Source organism: Cydia fagiglandana, chromosome 19 (genome assembly GCF_963556715.1).
Source record: "Cydia fagiglandana chromosome 19, ilCydFagi1.1, whole genome shotgun sequence".
NCBI lineage: Eukaryota > Metazoa > Arthropoda > Insecta > Lepidoptera > Tortricidae > Cydia > Cydia fagiglandana.
Window position 1 is genome coordinate 10,436,944 of NC_085950.1, and position 20,670 is coordinate 10,457,613.

At 43.7% G+C, this 20,670-nt stretch overlaps 1 protein-coding gene across 1 annotated transcript in view; it reads left to right on the forward strand.

Moving 5' to 3' along the window:
• LOC134673785 (ubiquitin carboxyl-terminal hydrolase 20) overlaps positions 1–20,670 on the forward strand; it is a 38,547-nt gene that overhangs the window by 5,914 nt on the left and 11,963 nt on the right. The window contains exons 3-16 of the mRNA XM_063531812.1: positions 1,502–1,606; positions 1,957–2,062; positions 2,671–2,821; positions 3,165–3,252; positions 3,839–3,931; positions 4,370–4,472; positions 6,466–6,553; positions 7,784–7,881; positions 9,091–9,220; positions 10,287–10,395; positions 11,220–11,339; positions 14,588–14,703; positions 15,073–15,251; positions 20,209–20,395. Coding sequence (XP_063387882.1) covers positions 1,502–1,606; positions 1,957–2,062; positions 2,671–2,821; positions 3,165–3,252; positions 3,839–3,931; positions 4,370–4,472; positions 6,466–6,553; positions 7,784–7,881; positions 9,091–9,220; positions 10,287–10,395; positions 11,220–11,339; positions 14,588–14,703; positions 15,073–15,251; positions 20,209–20,395 — 1,673 coding nt within the window. The remainder of the gene's footprint in view (positions 1–1,501; positions 1,607–1,956; positions 2,063–2,670; positions 2,822–3,164; positions 3,253–3,838; positions 3,932–4,369; positions 4,473–6,465; positions 6,554–7,783; positions 7,882–9,090; positions 9,221–10,286; positions 10,396–11,219; positions 11,340–14,587; positions 14,704–15,072; positions 15,252–20,208; positions 20,396–20,670) is intronic.

The following is a 20,670-nucleotide window of genomic DNA, read 5'->3' on the forward strand; positions in this document are numbered from 1 at the left end:
TTCACAGATGATGTATTTCTGTTGCGCTCTAACAACAAATACTAAAAACAGAATAAAATAAAGATTTAAATGGGGCTCCCATACAAAAAACGTGATTTTTGACCAAAGTTAAGCAACGTCGGGAGTGGTCAGTATTTGGATGGGTGACCGTTTTTTTTTTGCTTTTTTTGTTTTTTTTTTTGCATTATGGTACGGAACCCTTCGTGCGCGAGTCCGACTCGCACTTGCCCGGTTTTTTATTGTTTTGAAAAGAGTAACGTTAGGCCCTAACGGTTAGGGCCATTTTATTCTGAGTTGTACCAAGACATTTTTAGATTATTTCTACTGAGAATCACGAGCTCTTTCGATGCTAATAAAAGAAAAAGTGGGACAAGATTTTTATTTCTATTCCGTTGCCCTTTTTATAGACTTTGTATGACGGTAACGGAATAGGAAAGAAAAATGTATGGATATTTTGGGCAGTTTTTTCTCCTATTAGTAATAAAGGAGCTGGTGCATTGGCGGATTTGCCCTAAGGCACAGTAGGCCCGGGCCTAGGGCGGCAAGATATTTAGGGGCGGCAAATTGTGACAAAAAATTCGCTGATGGTAACAAGAAATAACTCAAATATTATGGGTGTAGTCAATATTATGGGTGCCTTGAAAGGGGCGGCTACAGGGCCTGGGGCCTAGGGCGGCAAAGACTGCAAATCCGCCACTGAGCTCGTGATTCTGAGTAGAAATAGCATACCAATTCCGAAGTTGGAAAAAAAGTGTACAATCAAATCATAACTGGCCAGTGGCCACCCTAAACTAAAAATGAATTTTATTCACCTATAACCAGAATTCATTTTAGTAAGCATAAGGTCATAACTGGCCAGCCTTCAATAACTACATAGTCACCTTATGAAGAGAATTAGGGTGGCCAGTTACTGGCGAATTACCCTATATCGTACCTTGTCACAGTGAGAAACTAATCAATATGAAAGTCGCATAGCCTCATACTATTGTCACAATGGCAAGGTACGAAATGGTACTGAAATTAAATTCCTTGACCGTACAGTCAGCAGCGAAAGTTGTAAGCGGGCGAGGTGTTCAAAATGATCTTGACGCGACTTTATTGTTAAGAGAATAAGAGCGTGTCAAGGTAATTTTGAACACCTCGCCCGCTTAACAACTTCTGCTGCTGACTTTAACAAAAAATACGAGTACAATTACTCTTTTTAAATATATTTTACAATTTTGATTGAATTTTGGGGTGACACCCACAATTTCCGCACCGGGTGCCACCCATGCTAGCTACGCCACTGACAATGAGCAAGTGTGATTAATGTGATTATCTATTAAGTCAACAATTAATTAGGCAATCAGCTAAGTCTAATCCCATCTTCTAAGTGAGTTCCCTCTAGCAACAAACTGTCCTGCAGTTTGGCAGAAGATAAAACTGTACAAAATTAAATAGGGTTTATTTCGCCTGAATAAATGGTTTATTTATTTATTTATTGAATTTCGTTTTATTACAGAGCCAGCCGTCCCACTGCGTGCATATGAACGTGTCCACGGAACGGGTGTGGTGCTACATCTGTGAGAAGGAAGTCCACGTTCGCGCAGCAGTCGCCTACAATAGGGTACGAAACACTGAGTCAGTGTTACATACCCGGCTCACTGTGTAATTGGGAAACGCAACTGTCAACTTGAATCTATTTTATGACTTTATCGAATCGTATAGAGTCAGACCAAGAATAGTCTGCAGTGGATTTCAACGTCAAACTTCTATGAAATTATGTCGTATAAATGACACTGCGTGAGCTATCAAATACACTGCAGACTTTTTTTGGTCCGACTACAAAGATGTACTATCGTCCATAGCAACTTCTACGTTTAGTTTTTATCGGCCATTGGAACAGTAAAATATTCCTCTAATCCTTTCTTTTTTTTTATACTTTATTTTTTTCTAATCCTTTCAAACCAATTACAGATAAGTCCAGACTCAACAGTGGAAGGTGAACCGGCGAGCGCTCGCGTCGGCACCTCGGGCCTTGTCACTACAGACGATGATGATGATGATTATGATCGTCCACGAGGTATGACCCATCTTCGGAAACTACCATTTAATTATTAACGCCACAAACAATAATGATATCCCCGTCTATAGATGGCGCTGAAAGCAATATAATTATCTTCAACACGGCCATCCTGACATTTTACACGTCCACTTACAAATATAATTTTGTCTGGCTTTACAATGCAAGATCTCAAAAAGCCAAGAGATGTAGGAAGTGGAGAATAAAATAAAGTCACTTTTACTGATAGAGATAGAAGAAAACAAATTTCAACAAAATATAAATGTAATGGAAACTATTTCGTGTATCGTATTATTCCTAACCAATGAATAAATCGCCATCTACTTGGACCTTTCATGGATATTATATGGTGTTTATTCTGTCTCGTTCATATACAATACTGCCGTCCTAAGCCGAATAGCGCTATCTCAAAACAAATAATTTTGAAAATGGAATTCTCAGTAACAGAAACTACAGTATAAATTAGCAATGAATTTTCTTTTGAGATAGCGCTCTTTGGCTTAGCAGGGCAGAAAACGTCATTCGTAGGCTATTTTTCACAAATAGATTCGCATCAGTTGAAGTATATTCGAAATTGAACCTTAACTCTAACGGCATACGGTTTAAAGGTCTGGTGGGTCTCCAGAACATGGGTAATACCTGCTACATGAACGCGGCCCTGCAGGCTCTGAGCAACACGGCGCCGTTTACATCGTACTTTCTAGAGTGTGCTGCGGCGGTCGCAGTGCTTGCTGGGGATAAGAAACCTGGACTAGCGAGGTGAGTGACCGGGACCTAGGGGTCGTCCAGAAATATGGCCTATTATATGGCCTATTTTTGACTCCCCCCTCACCCGCGACGCCATCGACGATAAGGTACCTTTTCATAGATAATGCCCCATATGACTTTTGAATCCAGAAATTACTTTATTACCCTTACGAGACATTTTAATTTAAGACTTATATCGACCGATGATTACCTTTTGTATTGTTTTGGTTGTGTTGTTTTGTATTGTTTCAAAACTGTTAATTTAATTTGAGTATCTACAGTAAACAATCCTATTGTATACGTCCCTCAAAAATCTTTAAATATTAGAGTTATAGTACCTTTATTTTTGTTTCAGAGCATACCAAAAACTAGTAAAAGAAATGTGGAGCAGGAAGACTAGGGGATACCTCGTACCGAACGGAATCATATATGGCATTCGAAATGTAAGTACTGTTGTATACAAATAAATAAATATCTGGGTGACATAAACAAAACGTAAAAAAAACTCAAAAAAGCGCGTTTTCCCAGAGTTAAGACATCAATAATATCTAAGGTCTGATTGTAAGTATATCCTAGACACCGAAATGACAGATCGGTTGGAAAAAGTTGTATCCAGACGAGACAATTTTTCGCCAATCTGATGAAATTCTCCGATCGAACAGGGCCGTGCGGACGCAAATACCAATTTTATTCCCCGATCACATCAGCAGGTGCGGACACAAAAATGCCAATTTTCATAGCAGAATGCAAATTGGTGATTTAAGTTGTGTACGTGTGGACGCTAGATGAGATTGACGAATTATTTTCCTGAACAAATCGACTGATTATGTCAGTCCCGTCTGGATACCCCTTAAAGTACAATTTTCAAATGTAATAATGTAAAATCAACCTGTATTTTTCTGTCATTTGTTGTCAATGTGGGATATAATATTAAACAAGGTTTATAGTAAAAAATAACTGTCTAAAATGATTCCCAAGTACCCCATATGACAGTACGCAACCCTAATAATGCCCAAACGTACGTTTTAGGTACACCCGATGTTCCGAGGTTACCAACAGCACGACACACAAGAGTTCCTACGCTGTTTCATGGACCAGCTGCATGAGGAGTTAAAGGAACCGGTATGTGTTCATATTCCGCACTATCAAAGAGAATAGAGTGTACCGGTATAGCAGGGACCGTATACCGGTATATTTTTCATACAAACTAACCGCTATTGAATTTCGGTATCTCGGTTGTTTATGTATATTTTTGCATTTAATTTAGCTAATCTGATCAACTGATAACGTCTTATAAATCGATGAACACCAGTAGCATGCACGGAAAAGCGTCACGTTGTGGATAGATCTCCATGGTAACGTTGTGGACAGATCTCCATGGTAAAAAAACATTTATGAAAAATGGCCAAAGTATGCAATTTTTCATAAATGTTTTTTTATGACTTTATCACGCTAAATTATCGTCCGTAAACCGACTTTACAGACAACCATATTTTTTAGCGTTATTTGTCTTTACTTTCTTGTCCATAGTTGTTGAATAAAATAGTTTTTTGCGTTTAGGTATGGGACAGTATGCCGGAAGACAAACTGGGCACGGACGCGGACGGCGACCACCAGGAGAGCAGGAATGTGCATGTGCGGCGCCGGGCCGCCTCATCCGGAGGTACCTACAGTTTGAACATCTTTGTTGTCATTCTGCTCTAAAGACAGTTAATAGCTAGCCATACACGTACGGATTTTCCCGTCGGATCTGCCTGAAAGATGTGTCTGACGGGCACATCCGTCATCCGTCAGCACATGTGTGGCGAGAAATAGACACAGATTTGTCCACCGGATGTCAGTCCGCTGTCCGTGCTAAAGAACCAACGGTCGGGATGTGCCCGTCAGACACATCCTTCAGGCAGATCCGGCGGGCAAATCCTGACGTGTATGGCTAGCTAATACTTACTTACTCCGTTGGCTCAGCGACCCAAAATGAGACTTGGCCTCCGACACAAGACATGCCTTGTCATGATGGCTAGCTAATGGTCTGGGGAAAACACCTTCTCAAAACAAGGAGCTCAATCGTTATCCACTTTGATGACGTATGTATGGATAATTATTTTTCATCGGGTCTCTGCCCACTACCATATCATACCATGACCGCAGTAGGAACGTGTCAGGCAAAAAAATATTCTTTGTATTAAAAAATATAAAACTATGCCCACATAGCCCGTTCCATCACCGACTATACCAGTCACGTGCCATGCACGGACCGGCAAAAATAGTCGGCGAGGATATTTTGCCGGTGCCGAAACGCTCCGTGCACGGCACGCAACGTTGCCAGAACGGTGAGCATTCGGGTTATATCCGCTTATGGTGACCGTTCTAAGTCCGTTATAAACGCGTTGCCATATTTCTTGCTCGCTCTTGCCAGGTTGATAACTATTCTTGCTCTCGCGAATAAAACGCGGGTACTAAGGGGATGAACCGCGGATGCTACGGCGATGATACGAGTACGCGGTTACTACGGGCACTAAACCCTTATAGTAGCCCATATCGCGTTACATTCCGTGCCTGATACGTTCACAGCACGGTTATGGTATGATACGCTGTAGTGGACAGAGATCTTTTTTTTTTCACGGAAACGTACGGACGTGTCAGTCTAAGTACGAAAAGTACTGAGGTTGACTGAATTAACATGAAAAATACGAACGTTTCCGCGAAAATACGATGGGAATCAATTAAGCACTAGATGTGTAATAAGTGCATGGTTGTTGCAGCCAGCGACGCGCGATTTGTTGCTATAACGGCAACAGAAATACATCATCTGTGAAAATTTCAACTGTCTAGCTATCACGAGTATCACAGTTCATGGTGACAGACAGACGGACAGAGAAAATACGATGGAAAACAATTAGGCCTTCAGTAAAAAGGCGTCCTCGAACGCCTTAGCGCTGTCTAGGAACCAACTGCGCAACTTGGTAAGGGTGCTTACTGGGCATTGCGGCCTAAATAAGCACATGCACACCATGGGGAAACGTGACATGGGGCGGTGCAGACTCTGTATGGAGGCAGAGGAGACGTCCTTGCACATCCTCACAGAGTCATCATCATCATCATCATTTCAGCCTATATACGTCCCACTGCTGAGCACAGGCCTCCTCTCATGCGCGAGAGGGCTTGGGCTATATAGTCCCCACGCTAGCCCACTGCGGATTGGGGACTTCACATACACCTTTGAATTTCTTCGCAGATGTATGCAGGTTTCCTCACGATGTTTTCCTTCACCGAAAAGCTAGTGGTAAATATCAAATGATATTTCGTACATAAGTTCCGAAAAACTCATTGGTACGAGCCAGGATTTGAACCCCCGACCTCCGGATTGAAAGTCAGACGTCATATCCACTCGGCCACCACTGCTTCTCAGAGTGCCCTTGCCTAATGCGTACTCGGGACCTAATCTTGGGCGGACACATATTGCGCCCGGAGGAGGTAAAGTCTCTCGAGACCAAAAGGATCCTGCAGCTGTTTGAAGTTGCAGAGTTGGATCGAGAGTTGTAGTAGGTGGCGATCACAATAGATCAGGAATGATCGCAGTGATACATAGGCTTTGGAGCCTTACATAGCCCCTAATATGAAGAAGAAGATGTGTAATTGGTCGATGGTTGTTGCAGCCAGCGACGCGCCGCTGTTCGCGCGCATGCGGAGAAAGTCGCCCGCGCCCTCCGCCTACAGCGACACAAGGCCCGACCCACACCTCAGGTAAATGTGTATGTTTACTTCGCTTCTTAGGCCAACTTGTACCATTCCACTAACCTGGGATTAACCGGTTAAACCTGGAGTTACCATGGTTTTTGACACTTTGACACTAGGTTAACGATTTAACCGGTTAACCCCGGGTTAGTGGGGTGGTGCAAGTGGCCCTTAGGATGGTATTCCACCTGTCTAATTTCTTGGTCCAATGTCATTGCGTCTCACTCTCTCATTAAGCAAAATGTGAGATGCAAATACAGATTGGACCAAGGAATACCTTTGGTCTCCGGTTGGCACTGTCACGTTGTAAAGCGATGCTATTTGCTCTGTGCATGGCTGTGGCGCCACCCTTGATTATCGAAGAGTCTGCGCTTATTTTTGAAATAAATAAATAAATATTATACAAATTGACTAAGTCCCATGGTAAGCTCAATAAGGCTTGTGTTGTGGGTACAGTCAGTAATAATATATTACACTACGAAGGCCGCAAAAATATCTGACGCGAGCTTATTTGTAGAGCCATAATAGCGTGTCACATATTTTTGCGGCCTTCGAAGAGTAACATATTATTGCAGGTGATTGTACTTAGAAAAGATTATATGTAATATAGAAATAGACTGTAAGAGAATGCCTCATGGCATTAAGATCGCCTTTAGTACACTTAGTTTTTTTTTAAATACATAAAAAAACGCCCGTGACTCTGGAGCAAATATCTGTGCTCAACTGCTGATAACACAAATAAATACCCCTGGGACCATCGGCTTCATAACAATATGTGAAACCCAATATGTGTAACAATATGTGTAGCCGAGAAGGACAAATCCAGCAAGTACCTAGACTTGGCTCACGAGAAACCGCCATGTGGGATGTTGACTCGACGATCATTGTTCCTATAGTCGTGTCTGCGAACGGTCTCATAGCGAAGAGTCTCGACCAACACCTAGAGAGACTCTCGCTGGGTGGTTGGATCAAGGGTCAGATGCAGAAGGCTGTAATTTTGGACACGGCGCGTATAGTACGTTGGTTCCTCACTCTGCGGCCCTGACCACCGGCAGCTTGGGCCCTGTCCCGCTGCCGGCGGCACCCTAGGTTAGGTTTTTTATATTATGTTTATATGTATTTTTATGTGCTTTTGTATTTTACTTTTGTATTCATGTTATAATATAAACAACCTAACTTAAGAAGAAAAACAAATAAATGTAAAATAATAAATAAGTAAGTTTATTTTATCTCCTACAGGGTAGGGCAGTCGGAGACCGTGAACAGGCATAGACGGTCGGCGAGCTTCGCGGGAACGCAGCAAACAGCCTACTCTGTACAAGTACATCACCAGAACCGTTAGTATATTGTCATTCCTATTCTGCACTTATTTTTTGTCATTTACACTTAATCCAGTAAATTTGTCGGATTTTGTAACCTGGCGCTTTTGCGTCAAATCCGGTAGTTCTGATTTTTTGCAGACTTGTTTATGATGTTGGCCTAATGAATAATCCAAGTTTGTGACTTCGAGCGCCGAACGCAACTTTGTCAAAAATCGAATAAACCGCAATTTTTTTTAGATTTGGGAGATTATAACCCTAAAGTACTAGTTTTTGGTAGTAACTTCCTAGGGCGTTTTTAAAGTGAACTAAATTTGCTACAATAAGACACTAGAATTGTCTCTGTGCATCTAATATTTTCCGAGATAAAGCCTTTCAAAATTTTATAATTTTAAAAGGCTTTATCTCGTATAATATAAGGGTTAGGTAGGTAATTTAAATTTAAATGGAATTTCCATAAAAAAATTTTTTTTTTCAAAATAAGCACTCATTCATTTTTTTATGGAAAAATAATATTTTGTAAAACGTGCCGGTGATGAATTCAATATAAATTACGTACCTAACTCTTATATTGTAGCTAAGAACTGATGTAAATTATAAAATTTTGAAAGGCTTTATCTCGGAAAATTTTAGATGTACAGAGACAATTTTACTGTCTTATTGTAGCAAATTTAGTCTACTTTAAAAACGCCCTAGGAAGTTACTATCAAAAACTAGTATTTTAGGGTTATAATCGCAAAAAACTAAAAAAATTGCGGTTTATTCGATTTTTGACAAAGTTGCGTTCGGCGCTCGAGGTCATGCACAAACTTGGATTATTCATTGGGCCAACATCATAAACAAGCCTGCAAAAAATCAGAACTACCGGATATGACGCAAACGCAAAATGTATAATTTTACTGTATTAACTACCCAATACTAAAATTGGACCACACAAACAAAACAAATCTGTAGAAAAGTACTACGAATCATAGTTGAAAAACTACCTATAATAGTGGCAATTTTGAAGTCTTGAACTTAGTACAGTGATTGCTTTCATAGTTAATTAGTACATTTGTAGTTTCCTTATTTTTATACCATTTCCGATACAGCAACTAACTAATCGTTAACTTTTTTGCAATGACAAAGTTCCAATTGCGTACCCCAGAAAACCCTGAAAACGACAACCATGTCGAATTTTTGAAAAAAGTATAAAATATCTACAGATTTTTAAATTATTTTTGACAGCTTTAGCATCATCGTCACGTGACGCCGGCTCAGAATCATCGTTGTCGTGTTCAAGCGAAGCTGAAGACCGATATGAAACCTGCTCCAGTGGCGCCAGTGACGCTCCGGACCCACCCGTACACCACCCACCGTGAGTTACACTTTACACCTCTCCTTGTCTATCTACATCGGCTCGAGTGAGACGGAACGATATGACGCCGGCTCAGAATCGTCGTTGTCGTGTTCAAGCGAAGTGACGCCCCCGATCCACCCGTACACCACCCACCGTGAGTTACACTTTACACCTCTCCTTGTCTATCTCCATCGGCCCGAGTGAGACGGAACGATATGACGTCGGCTCAGAATCGTCGTTGTCGTGTTCAAGCGAAGTGACGCCCCCGACCCACCCGTACACCACCCACCGTGAGTTTTATATTTTATTTCGGGATTTTACACACATCTACCTGCCTGGCCACAAACTAAACAAAACTTGTACTATGGGTAATAGGCGACGATTTACATAATTATGTAAATAATAACAGATCCACCTATTGTAGTGTCTTAGTAGATACAATACATTTATTTAAATGTAGTTTCCGATGAAGGAGCATTCCATGAAATTGTCTACCGTTGTCCCGTACAAACGCGAAGTTTCTGAAGATTTAAAGGTATAAGAGTTTCCTTTTCAATGACAAATGGTCAAAAATATGCACAGAAAAATAATCGCCTGCTTTAAATGTCGAGAAAAAAGTCGCAACACAGGAAATACAATGCGTTTGTACGGGACAGCCCGTGGAATGCTCCTGAATTGCCTTGCTTCTCCAAATTGAAAGTCTTTATTTCGATAAAAATAACGACGCCTAAATGCTGATGTATTCTGTATAACACTTTGAACTCTCGCGTTTTGCACACATATGTGACGTTCAACAGAAAAAGGTACCTTATGGCGGCCGGCGCTTACGTCGCATAGCGCCGCAAAAATATTGGAGCGGCGTTAATAATAGCTTAAGCGCCAACCGGCATAAGGTACCTTTACCCGTGGGACGTCACATATTTAAAATTACACAAACCGGTCTACCGCGATATAATTTCATTGTTTTTACCTTAAATTCCGACGTTTCAGCTGAGTTGTTGTGTTGAGAGTGTGAGTCGTGTAGTGGTCGAGTTGCGGTAGACCCGTTTGTGTAATATGTGATGTATTCTGATTTTGTGAACAGGAAACAGAGCGGAGGAGGCGATGGTGGTGGCGCGCGGTACCGCAGTATAATATCCGATGTGTTCGACGGCAAACTGTTGTCGTCAGTGCAGTGCCTCATCTGCGACCGGGTACCTTATCTTAATGAATTTTATTTATACATATAATGAAAATAATAATTAAGCTAGCTATAATAATAAATAAGTTATGGAGAGGGCTATGCTCGGAGTTTCTCTACGTGATCGAATCAGAAATGAGGAGATCCGCAGACGAACTAAAGTCACCGACATAGCCCACCGGATTAGCAAGCTGAAGTGGCAATGGGCAGGCCACATTGCACGCAGAGAAGATGGCCGATGGGGTCGAAAAGTGCTCGACTAGCAAGCGCAGCGTAGGACGTCCACCCACAAGATGGACAGACGACCTTGTTAAGGCCGCCGGAAGACGCTGGATGCGGGTCGCTTCCAACAGACACGTATGGAGGTCCAAGGCCTATGTTCAGCAGTGGACGTCTTATGGCTGAGATGATGATGAAGAATAATTAAGCCTATCTACGTCCCACTGCTGGGCACAGGCCTCTCACTCGCGAGAGGGTTTGGGCTATAGTCCCCACGCTGGCCCAATGCGGATTGGGGACTTCACAATCTTCACATACACCTTTGAATTTTTTCGCAGATACTAATTTCAATTTTACAGTCGTACTGTCACCATAGTGTCTAAGATATACAAATAGAGTTTATAGATACGAGAATTTTCTCTCTGTCTATACCTACACCTAACTGTGACTCTGATAGTTAAAATATGTTTTGTTTTTGTGTCAAGATCAACAAGTTTTTTTAATAATCATTTTTTTTTATAATGCGCTTTGTTTTTGAATTTATTGGATTTAAACCGTAAAGAAAACTAAGTAGTATTCTTACAAATTAAGTAATTTGCGTTACAATTTGTGACGCAGGTGTCAACGCGGGTGGAGACATTCCAGGACCTCTCCCTCCCCATACCGTCGCGGGAGCACCTCGCCGTGTTGCGCTCGCAGCCCGCGCTCGACCATCTGCCGGCTGACCACGAGTCCTGGGTAACATTAGGGAACCTAGTCTGATATCTCTCAAATGTTTCACGCTTCAATGTTATTATTTCTTATACTATACTCTGTATATTTAGGTATTTAAACAAAATCTACCCTAAAATGTCTCCAAGCCAGTTAATGGTAGATGAAAACATTACGTGATCAAATAATGTAGGTTAACCGATTCGTTGCGTGTTCAATTTTCGAATACTTTTGGCTGTGGCGCGGAACAATAATTTCATGGCAGCCATGCCATGCGCCATAGAATATGATGACACTCCTCCCGTGTCATACGCCACACGTAAAAAACATTGATGAAACGGCAGACGTGTCGTCAGCCCCGAATCGGTAGTCAGGTTGTTCAATGACAGATCCAGGTGGTTTTGTATTTGGTTGGTTAACCAATAAATGTTAGAACTACCCGAAAATGTAAATATTGTTTGTTTACATTCATTTAAATACCTAAAGATACAAACTATAGTCAATTAGTCGTTGAACTCATATTTGCTGAACTTTCTCACTCCACCTGCCCAAACTGACAAATTCACCACATATAAACTGTAGGTACTACACATAGCTTTAAATAATCTGACTATCTGCTACGAACTTAGCACACATGTATTTGTATAAATATCTCATTTATTTTATTGATGAATTTGACCAAGTATATTCTTTATATTTAACTTGGGTCACATTTACTTTTTGTAAGAATTATAATTTTGTTGCGGATTCAAACATCAGGATCTATATCTAAATCCCTAAAGTTTTCTCCTATCTTCGCATTCCCTAATATTGTTTGTCATAATGATCAGTTGTCCTAAAACTAAAAACCCTAATTTTGTTTTCCCTACTATTGATTACTTATCCTAATGTTATTAAGCATATTTTCTTTTTTGCGAGGATCGCAACCTTTTTTTTTTTTTTTTTTTCTTTTTTTTTTTTTTTGATGACCCAGGGGGAATCCTTATGGATCCCACTGGCCCGGGAGAAGCTCAGTGGGTATGTCCGACTTCCACGGACTAAAACCCCTGGGGTGTCGGGAACTCGATTGTAGACCTCCGATACCCCGTCGGCGTTGCTCTTGCGAGCCCATCATTTGGGGCTGCTCTAGCAGCGTTCTCCGCTGAAGGCACCTCGGAACACTTGAGGGCCTTCCAGCTCGAAACCTCTTCTGGCGAGTGATGGAACTCCCGATCCATCACCCGCAGGTTCCCGTTAAGGCGGCATTATCCTAGCTGCGAAGGCTCTTCTCCGCCTACCTGGCCTCCTTCGGCGCTGAGGAAGCGAGTTCGCGTCGTCCTCGCGCGATCGTTCTGCGGCTTCCTTTTGCGTCAGAACGGTGACGCTAAAGGAAGCCACTGCCGCCCATGCCTCCTCACTGCTGATCATACGGCGTATTAGCGCCGGCAGTGAGAGGTCTCCTCCCACAGCCGCGGCCAGAGCAGCGCGAGGCTCCGCCCACGCAGGGCATATCTCGCGCGTGTGTTGGGCCGTGTCCACGGCTCTTCCATCACAATGGTGGCACACTGTCGTCGGCTCTCTTCCCACCCTCTCACACAGGTACCAGCCGAAGCAGCCGTGCCCCGTCAGGAGCTGTGTGAGGTGGAAGGAGGGTACACCGTGCTTGCATTCGACCCATTCTTTCAGGACAGGCCGAACAGCGGCCACCAGGTCCCGGCTAGCTCCCGGGATCTCCAGACGCTCCGACCACTTTTCATAGAGCACCTCTCGTGCTTTTTCCCGCCACTTGCGAACTTCTTGAGGGGCGGGCCAGTTTTCCTCCCTCCTTGCTGCTAGCACCCGCCAATAGACCGCAGACTGAACCTTAGCTTCAAAGTCCCAAGGCGGGCTCCCGGCTAGCAGGCCGGCTGCTGCGTGCGAGTTATCGCGATACGCTCTAGCCACCCTGAGAGCTATGGCCCTCTGCGGCCGACGCAATAGCGCCGCACTTCGAGTTCTCAGGGTGCCCGCCCATATTGGCGCCCCGTAAAGCGCCATTGAGCGCACCACACTTATATAAAGCCGCCTGCAGGCTCCTCCTGGACCGCCTAGATTTGGGAGAATCCGCCCAAGGGCTCCGGCTGCAGCCAGCAATTTCGGAGCCAAGCGCCTGAAATGTTCCTCGAACTTCCACTTACCATCGAGAACGAGTCCCAAGTACTTCATCGTCGACCCGACGGCGATGGAAGTTCCTCCCACGGTAATTTGGGCTCCCTCCGGTGGTTTGTTCCGAGGCCCGTGGAAGACCAGAACCTCAGATTTGTGCAGTGCGACTTCCAGACCTAGCGCCCGAATCCTGTGCACCACGTATGCAACCCCTGCTGTAGCTACATAAGCGGCCTCCCTGTAGGTCCTGCCACGGGCCGATACGAGGGTGTCATCAGCGTAGCAGGTAATGCTACCCTAACCCACTTTTGTGGCAGCAAGTTCAAAAACCTAACCATTTTTCAGAACCTTACATTATGGAAAATAATCGTTATGACAATTGATCGTTAGGGCATGTGCCTATTAGCCCGTTTGTATTGGGAATGGTCTCATATCAAAGTCTTGAAGTACGTAGGCAGCTTGCAACAGTAATATACTTTTTTAGACTAATACGTGGTTCAATATTTAATCCATTGCTACTATAATATATTCATTTTAAGGTACCATCACTATTTTTTAGAACAACTCTCAGACCACGCATTTCACCCCTATTCGTAATTCCCAAGACCAGCACAATGACACTAGTCACTAGTCCACTATACGTCGCACTTAACCACATTAATAATATTATTTTACATAATCCCACTCTTGACATATTCTCACAAACAGAACCGAAATTCCTAGCCACGGCGCCCGCTATCTAGAGTCAGTATCTACGCCCAAAACTATTAATATTAATTAGGTAAATTTAGTGATAAGTGAATTATAATTAGTTTTAAGTACATATATTTGTAACCCATAACTTGCATCTTTGGTTTAACTGTCAATGTAAAGTTGGTTAAATAAAATAAATTAGGATAAACCAGTTAGGGCAAGTGACTTTAGGACAAACGTTGTTAGCGATTCAGAATGACACCCCAAACATCACACCCACGTTACAAATTTACCTTATATAAACTATCATATATCTGTATTTAAAAAAAAATTAACGCACACTTTTTAAGCAACATTTAAATTGCCTGCCTTTTAGTATGATACGGCAGTTTGCGCCGAAACCCTCAAAACACTTCGGCCAGAAATGTTAATAAAATAATATCACTGTTTCTATACAGATGTGGTGGATATTAAGCTGGCTTCGGTCCTGGTTCTATGGCCCCGTTGTCTCACTTCAGGACTGCCTCGCGGCTTTCTTTAGCGCCGATGAATTAAAAGGAGATAATATGTACAGGTAACACTTGTGCTCCAACACCAATTGAATCATCTGGAAAACTATACCAGATACTTATATACTTAAACTAAATAAATATTTTTCATGATGTGAATGGGGCTATTCATAAATTACGTCATTTCAAATTAGGGGGAGGTCTGGACATCGGATGATGGTAGGATGACGTAGGAGGAAACGGGGTCTTTCGAAGCATGATTTTTGGATGATTTTAGGGGGGGGGGGGGATCAAAAATCGATGACGTAATTTATGGACAGCCCTTATGTTGCTCTGTGGTCTGTGACCGATTAATGCGTCTTTGGCGTTGAACCTGCGGTGCGGATATATCGGTCATTAGCGTCCAAAGGGTTAATAAAAACATTTGTCCCCAGCTGTTCCCGTTGCAACAAGCTGCGGAACGGCGTGAAGTTATCCGGCGTGGTCCGGCTGCCGGAGGTGCTGTGCGTGCACCTGAAGCGTTTCCGGCACGAGCTCATGTTCAGCGCCAAGGTGGCCGCCCGCGTCTCCTTCCCGCTGCATGACCTGAACATGCAGCCATACACACATAAAGGTAAAAAACTCAACAATTATTTATAACAAAAAGTGCGTATTACGGCTACTTCTCTACCTTCCTCCCGTATGGCATAGTATTTTGGGGAACATAAAAGCAGTGTTTTATCCCGCTTGACTTAAACATGCAGCTTTATAAAGGTAAAAAACAATGTTCCCCAAAATACTCTGCCATATTCAAGATTGCTATGAGAGTACCCATAATAAGGAAGGTAGAGAAGTAGCAAAAAGTGCGTATTACGGCTACTTCTCTACCTTCCCGCCCCCCAAAGTGGCCGCCCGGATCTCCTTCCCGCTGCATGACCTCAACATGCAGCCATACACACATAAAGGTAATAAACTATGTTCCCCAAAATACTCTGCCATATTCGAGATTGCTATGAGATTACCCATAATAAGTAAGGTAGAGGAGTAGCAAAAAGTGCGTATTACGGTTTCTTCTCTACCTTCCTTCCGTATGGCATGATATTTTGGGGAACATAAAAGGAGTGTTTTTTCTTGCTTGACCTTAACATGCAGCCCTTTACACATAAAGGTAAAAACTCAACAATTAGAACAAAAAGTGCGTATTACGGCTAGAGAAGTAGCAACGGCATGAAGCTGTCCGGCGTGGTCCGGCTGCCGGAAGTGCTGTGCGTGCACCTGAAGCGTTTCCGGCACGAGCTCATGTTCAGCGCCAAGGTGGCCGCCCGCGTCTCCTTCCCGCTGCATGACCTTAACATGCAGCCATACACACATAAAGGTAAAAAACTCAGCAATTATAACAAAAAGTGCGTATTACGGCTACTTCTCTACCTTCCGCCCGTATGGCATAGTATTTAGGGGTACATAAAAGCAGTGTTTTATCCCGCTCGACTTAAACATGCTGCTTTATGCGCATAAAGGTAAAAAACTATGTGCCACAAAATACTCTGCCATATTCGAGATTGCTATGAGAGTACCCGTAATAAGTAAGGTAGAGGAGTAGCAAAAAGTGCGTATTACGGTTTCTTCTCTACCTTCCTTCCGTATGGCATGATATTTTGGGGAACATAAAAGGAGTGTTTTTTCTTGCTTGACCTCAACATGCAGCCCTGTACACATAAAGGTAAAAGCTCAAAAACTATAACAAAAAGTGCGTATTACGGTTAGGCGTGGTCCGGCTGCCGGAAGTGCTGTGCGTGCACCTGAAGCGTTTCCGGCACGAGCTCATGTTCAGCGCCAAGGTGGCCGCCCGCGTCTCCTTCCCGCTGCATGACCTTAACATGCAGCCATACACACATAAAGGTAAAAAACTCAACAATTATAACAAAAAGTGCGTAAGTACGGCTAGAGAAGTCGCAACGGCGTGAAGTTATCCGGCGTGGTCCGGCTGCCGGAAGTGCTGTGCGTGCACCTGAAGCGTTTCCGGCACGAGCTCATGTTCAGCGCCAAGGTGGCCGCCCGCGTCTCCTTCCCGCTGCATGACCTTAACATGCAGCCATACACACATAAAGGTAAAAAACTCAACAATTATAACAAAAAGTGCGTAAGTACGGCTAGAGAAGTCGCAACGGCGTGAAGTTATCCGGCGTGGTCCGGCTGCCGGAAGTGCTGTGCGTGCACCTGAAGCGCTTCCGGCACGAGCTCATGTTCAGCGCCAAGGTGGCCGCCCGCGTCTCCTTCCCGCTGCATGACCTTAACATGCAGCCCTACACACATAAAGGTAAAAAACTCAACAATTATAACAAAAAGTGCGTATTACGGCTACTTCTCTACCTTCCTCCCGTATGGCATAGTATTTTGGGGTACATAAGATTGCTATTGAGGAGGAGGATTGCTAAGGAGATTGCTATGAGAGTACCCATAATAAGTAAGGTAGAGGAGTAGCAAAAAGTGCGTATTACGGTTTCTTCTCTACCTTCCTTCCGTATGGCCTGATATTTTGGGGAACATAAAAGGAGTGTTTTTTCTTGCTTGACCTTAACATGTAGCCCTATACATATAAAGGTAAAAACTCAACAATTAGTATATAACAAAAAGTGCGTATTACGGCTAGAGGAGTAGCGACGGCGTGAAGCTGTCCGGCGTGGTCCGGCTGCCGGAGGTGCTGTGCGTGCACCTGAAGCGTTTCCGGCACGAGCTCATGTTCAGCGCCAAGGTGGCCGCCCGCGTCTCCTTCCCGCTGCATGACCTTAACATGCAGCCCTACACACATAAAGGTAAAAAACTCAGCAATTATAACAAAAAGTGCGTATTACGGCTACTTCTCTACCTTCCTCCCGTATGGCATAATATTTTGGGGAACATAAAAGCAGTGTTTTATCCCGCTTGACTTGAACATGCAGCTTTATACACATAGAAGTAAAAAACGATGTTCCCCAAAATACTCTGCAATATTCGAGATTGCTATGAGAGTACCCGTAATAAGTAAGGTAGAGGAGTAGTGCGTATTACGGTTTCTTCTCTACCTTCCTTCCGTATGGCCTGATATTATGGGGAACATAAAAGGAGTGTTTTTTCTTGCTTGACCTCAACATGCAGCCCTGTACACGTAAAGGTAAAAGCTCAAAAATTATAACAAAAAGTGCGTATTACGGTTAGAGAAGTAGCAACGGCGTGAAGCTGTCCGGCGTGGTCCGGCTGCCGGAAGTGCTGTGCCTTCACCTGAAGCGTTTCCGGCACGAGCTCATGTTCAGCGCCAAGGTGGTCTCCTTCCCGCTGCATGACCTTAACATGCAGCCCTACACACATAAAGGTAAAAAACTCAACAATTATAACAAAAAGTGCGTATTACGGCTACTTCTCTACCTTCCTCCCGTATGGCATAGTATTTTGGGGTACATAAAAGCAGTGTTTTATCCCGCTTGACTTAAACATCCTGCTTTATACGCATAAAGGTAAAAAACGATGTTCCCCAAAATACTCTGCCATATTCGAGATTGCTATGAGATTACCCATAATAAGTAAGGTAGAGGGGTAGCAAAAAGTGCGTATTACGGTTTCTTCTCTACCTTCCTTCCGTATGGCCTGATATTTTGGGGAACATAAAAGGAGTGTTTTTTCTTGCTTGACCTTAACATGCAGCCCTTTACACATAAAGGTAAAAACTCAACAATTAGAACAAAAAGTGCGTATTACGGCTAGAGAAGTAGCAACGGCATGAAGCTGTCCGGCGTGGTCCGGCTGCCGGAGGTGCTGTGCGTGCACCTGAAGCGTTTCCGGCACGAGCTCATGTTCAGCGCCAAGGTGGCCGCCCGCGTCTCCTTCCCGCTGCATGACCTTAACATGCAGCCCTACACACATAAAGGTAAAAAACTATGTTCCCGAAAATACTATGCCATACGGAAGCGAAGTAGAGAAGTAGCCGTAATACGCACGCTTTAGGGCTCCGTACCCAAAGGGTAAAAACGGGACCCTACTACTAAGACTCCGCTGTCCGTCTGTCTGTCTGTCACCAGGCAGTATCTCATGAACCATGATGATGTATTTCTGCATACAACATGCAGCCCTATACAAATAAAGGTAAAAAACTATGTTCCCCAAAATACTCTGCCATATTCGTGATTGCTATGAGAATACCCATAATAAGGAAGGTAGAGAAGTAGCCGTAATACGTTTTTTGGCAAAAAGTGCGGATTACGGCTACTTCTCTACCTTGCTCCCGTATGGCATAGTCATTTGGGGAACATAAAAGGAGTTCCCCAAATGACTGTTACGAGTCGACGACGAGACGACGAGTGTTAGCCAGGGCCGGATTAACCCTAAGTCAAAGTAGGCAACAGCCTAGGGGCCCCGCCTCGGCTTGGGCGCCCCGCCTCGGCTAGGGGGCCCCGGCGACTCAGCGCGCACCAAATCAAATTTAGTTCCATAGGCTCAAAATTCATGAGTAAATTTTTTATTATTAGGCCCGATGAAGATCGATACCCGGCCTTTTAACACGGTTTCACAATTTGCGAATCAAAAAATCTCAAAAATTTCAAAAAATTTCGCGCTCGCTGCGCTCGCGTTTATTTATAGTTCTTTAAATTGACCCTGTATCTACATGTTAGCTTGACTGGTGAATTAATAGAGATACCTAAACCAAGAAAGTGTTAATTATACGTCATAATTTCGTAGAAGTTTTGACGTTTAAAATTGTCTTCATAGTAATTTAAGTAATTTTAATATATGGAAATTCTTTATTATTAGGTTGATTCTAATCATGTGGCTCGGCGTTTGGTCTTATGGTCGGGCAATGGCTGTTCAGCCTCTCAAAATATTGACTATTGAGAAAATCAACTTACTACTAGTGAGCTTAGCTTTTAGCCTCGCTTAAAATTGGCCATTAGAGGTAGATAACAAAGTGGTGCTGAAGCTCTCATCTTTGGTATTCCACTGGGAATTGGCCTTAAGCCTAAAGGGCTCTCCCCACACTTGACGCGATGCGGAATCGGCAAAAACTGATAGAATAAAGCTTTATGTCCACGCAATAAGAGCGAAAAAGACATCGTTCGATTTGGATCGGCTTGGCCGACGCCTAAAGATTGAAATTAAAAACGCAAACTTTTATTTCCCTGTACTGTATGTGCTGTGTGCAGAATTGACTGTAGGGGGCCCTGAGCTTCGCACTGCCTAGGGGCCCCGACATGCTTAATCCGGCCCTGGTGTTAGCGAAAAAATGCTAGGTTGAAGAAGAAGATTTTGGATAAGACGAACGAAGATGGGGCAGAAACTACTTTAAATCCAAAGTTGCAATTTAGTGAGATTGCAGTACATAAAAATAACATAAACATAATTTTAATAACAAAACTTCCTTCAGACACAGACATTAAATATATTAAGAACATGTCACTCACGTATTTTAAGTCGAAACGCTCGACATATTTCACTCCTTAGCGAGGAGTCTCATCAGGAGCTTGCGTTGACGGTGACATACGTGAAATACAAATACGAAAATACGTGAAATACGTCAGTTACCTGTTCTTAATACTTATATGTAATAAATATGATTGTTCCAGATTGCACATCAAAAATAAGCCGGTACTCGTTGTGCGCGGTGATCTGCCACACGGGCACGGCCGGCGGCGGGCACTACACCTGCGTGGCGCGGAACCCGCGAGGATGGTTCACGTTCGACGACCAGACCGTCGCGCCGCTCGCAGCGCCCATGCTCGACCACACCGAGGCCTACGTGCTGTTCTACAGGTAACACACACTACACCTGCGTGGCGCGGAACCCGCGAGGATGGTTCACGTTCGACGACCAGACCGTCCGCGGCGCCCATGCTCGACCACACCGAGGCCTACGTGCTGTTCTACAGGTAACACACACACACACACCCACACACTACACCTGCGTGGCGCGGAACCCGCGAGGATGGTTCACGTTCGACGACCAGACCGTCGCGCCGCTCGCAACGCCCATGCTCGACCACAGCGAGGCCTACGTGCTGTTCTACAGGTAACACACACACACACAC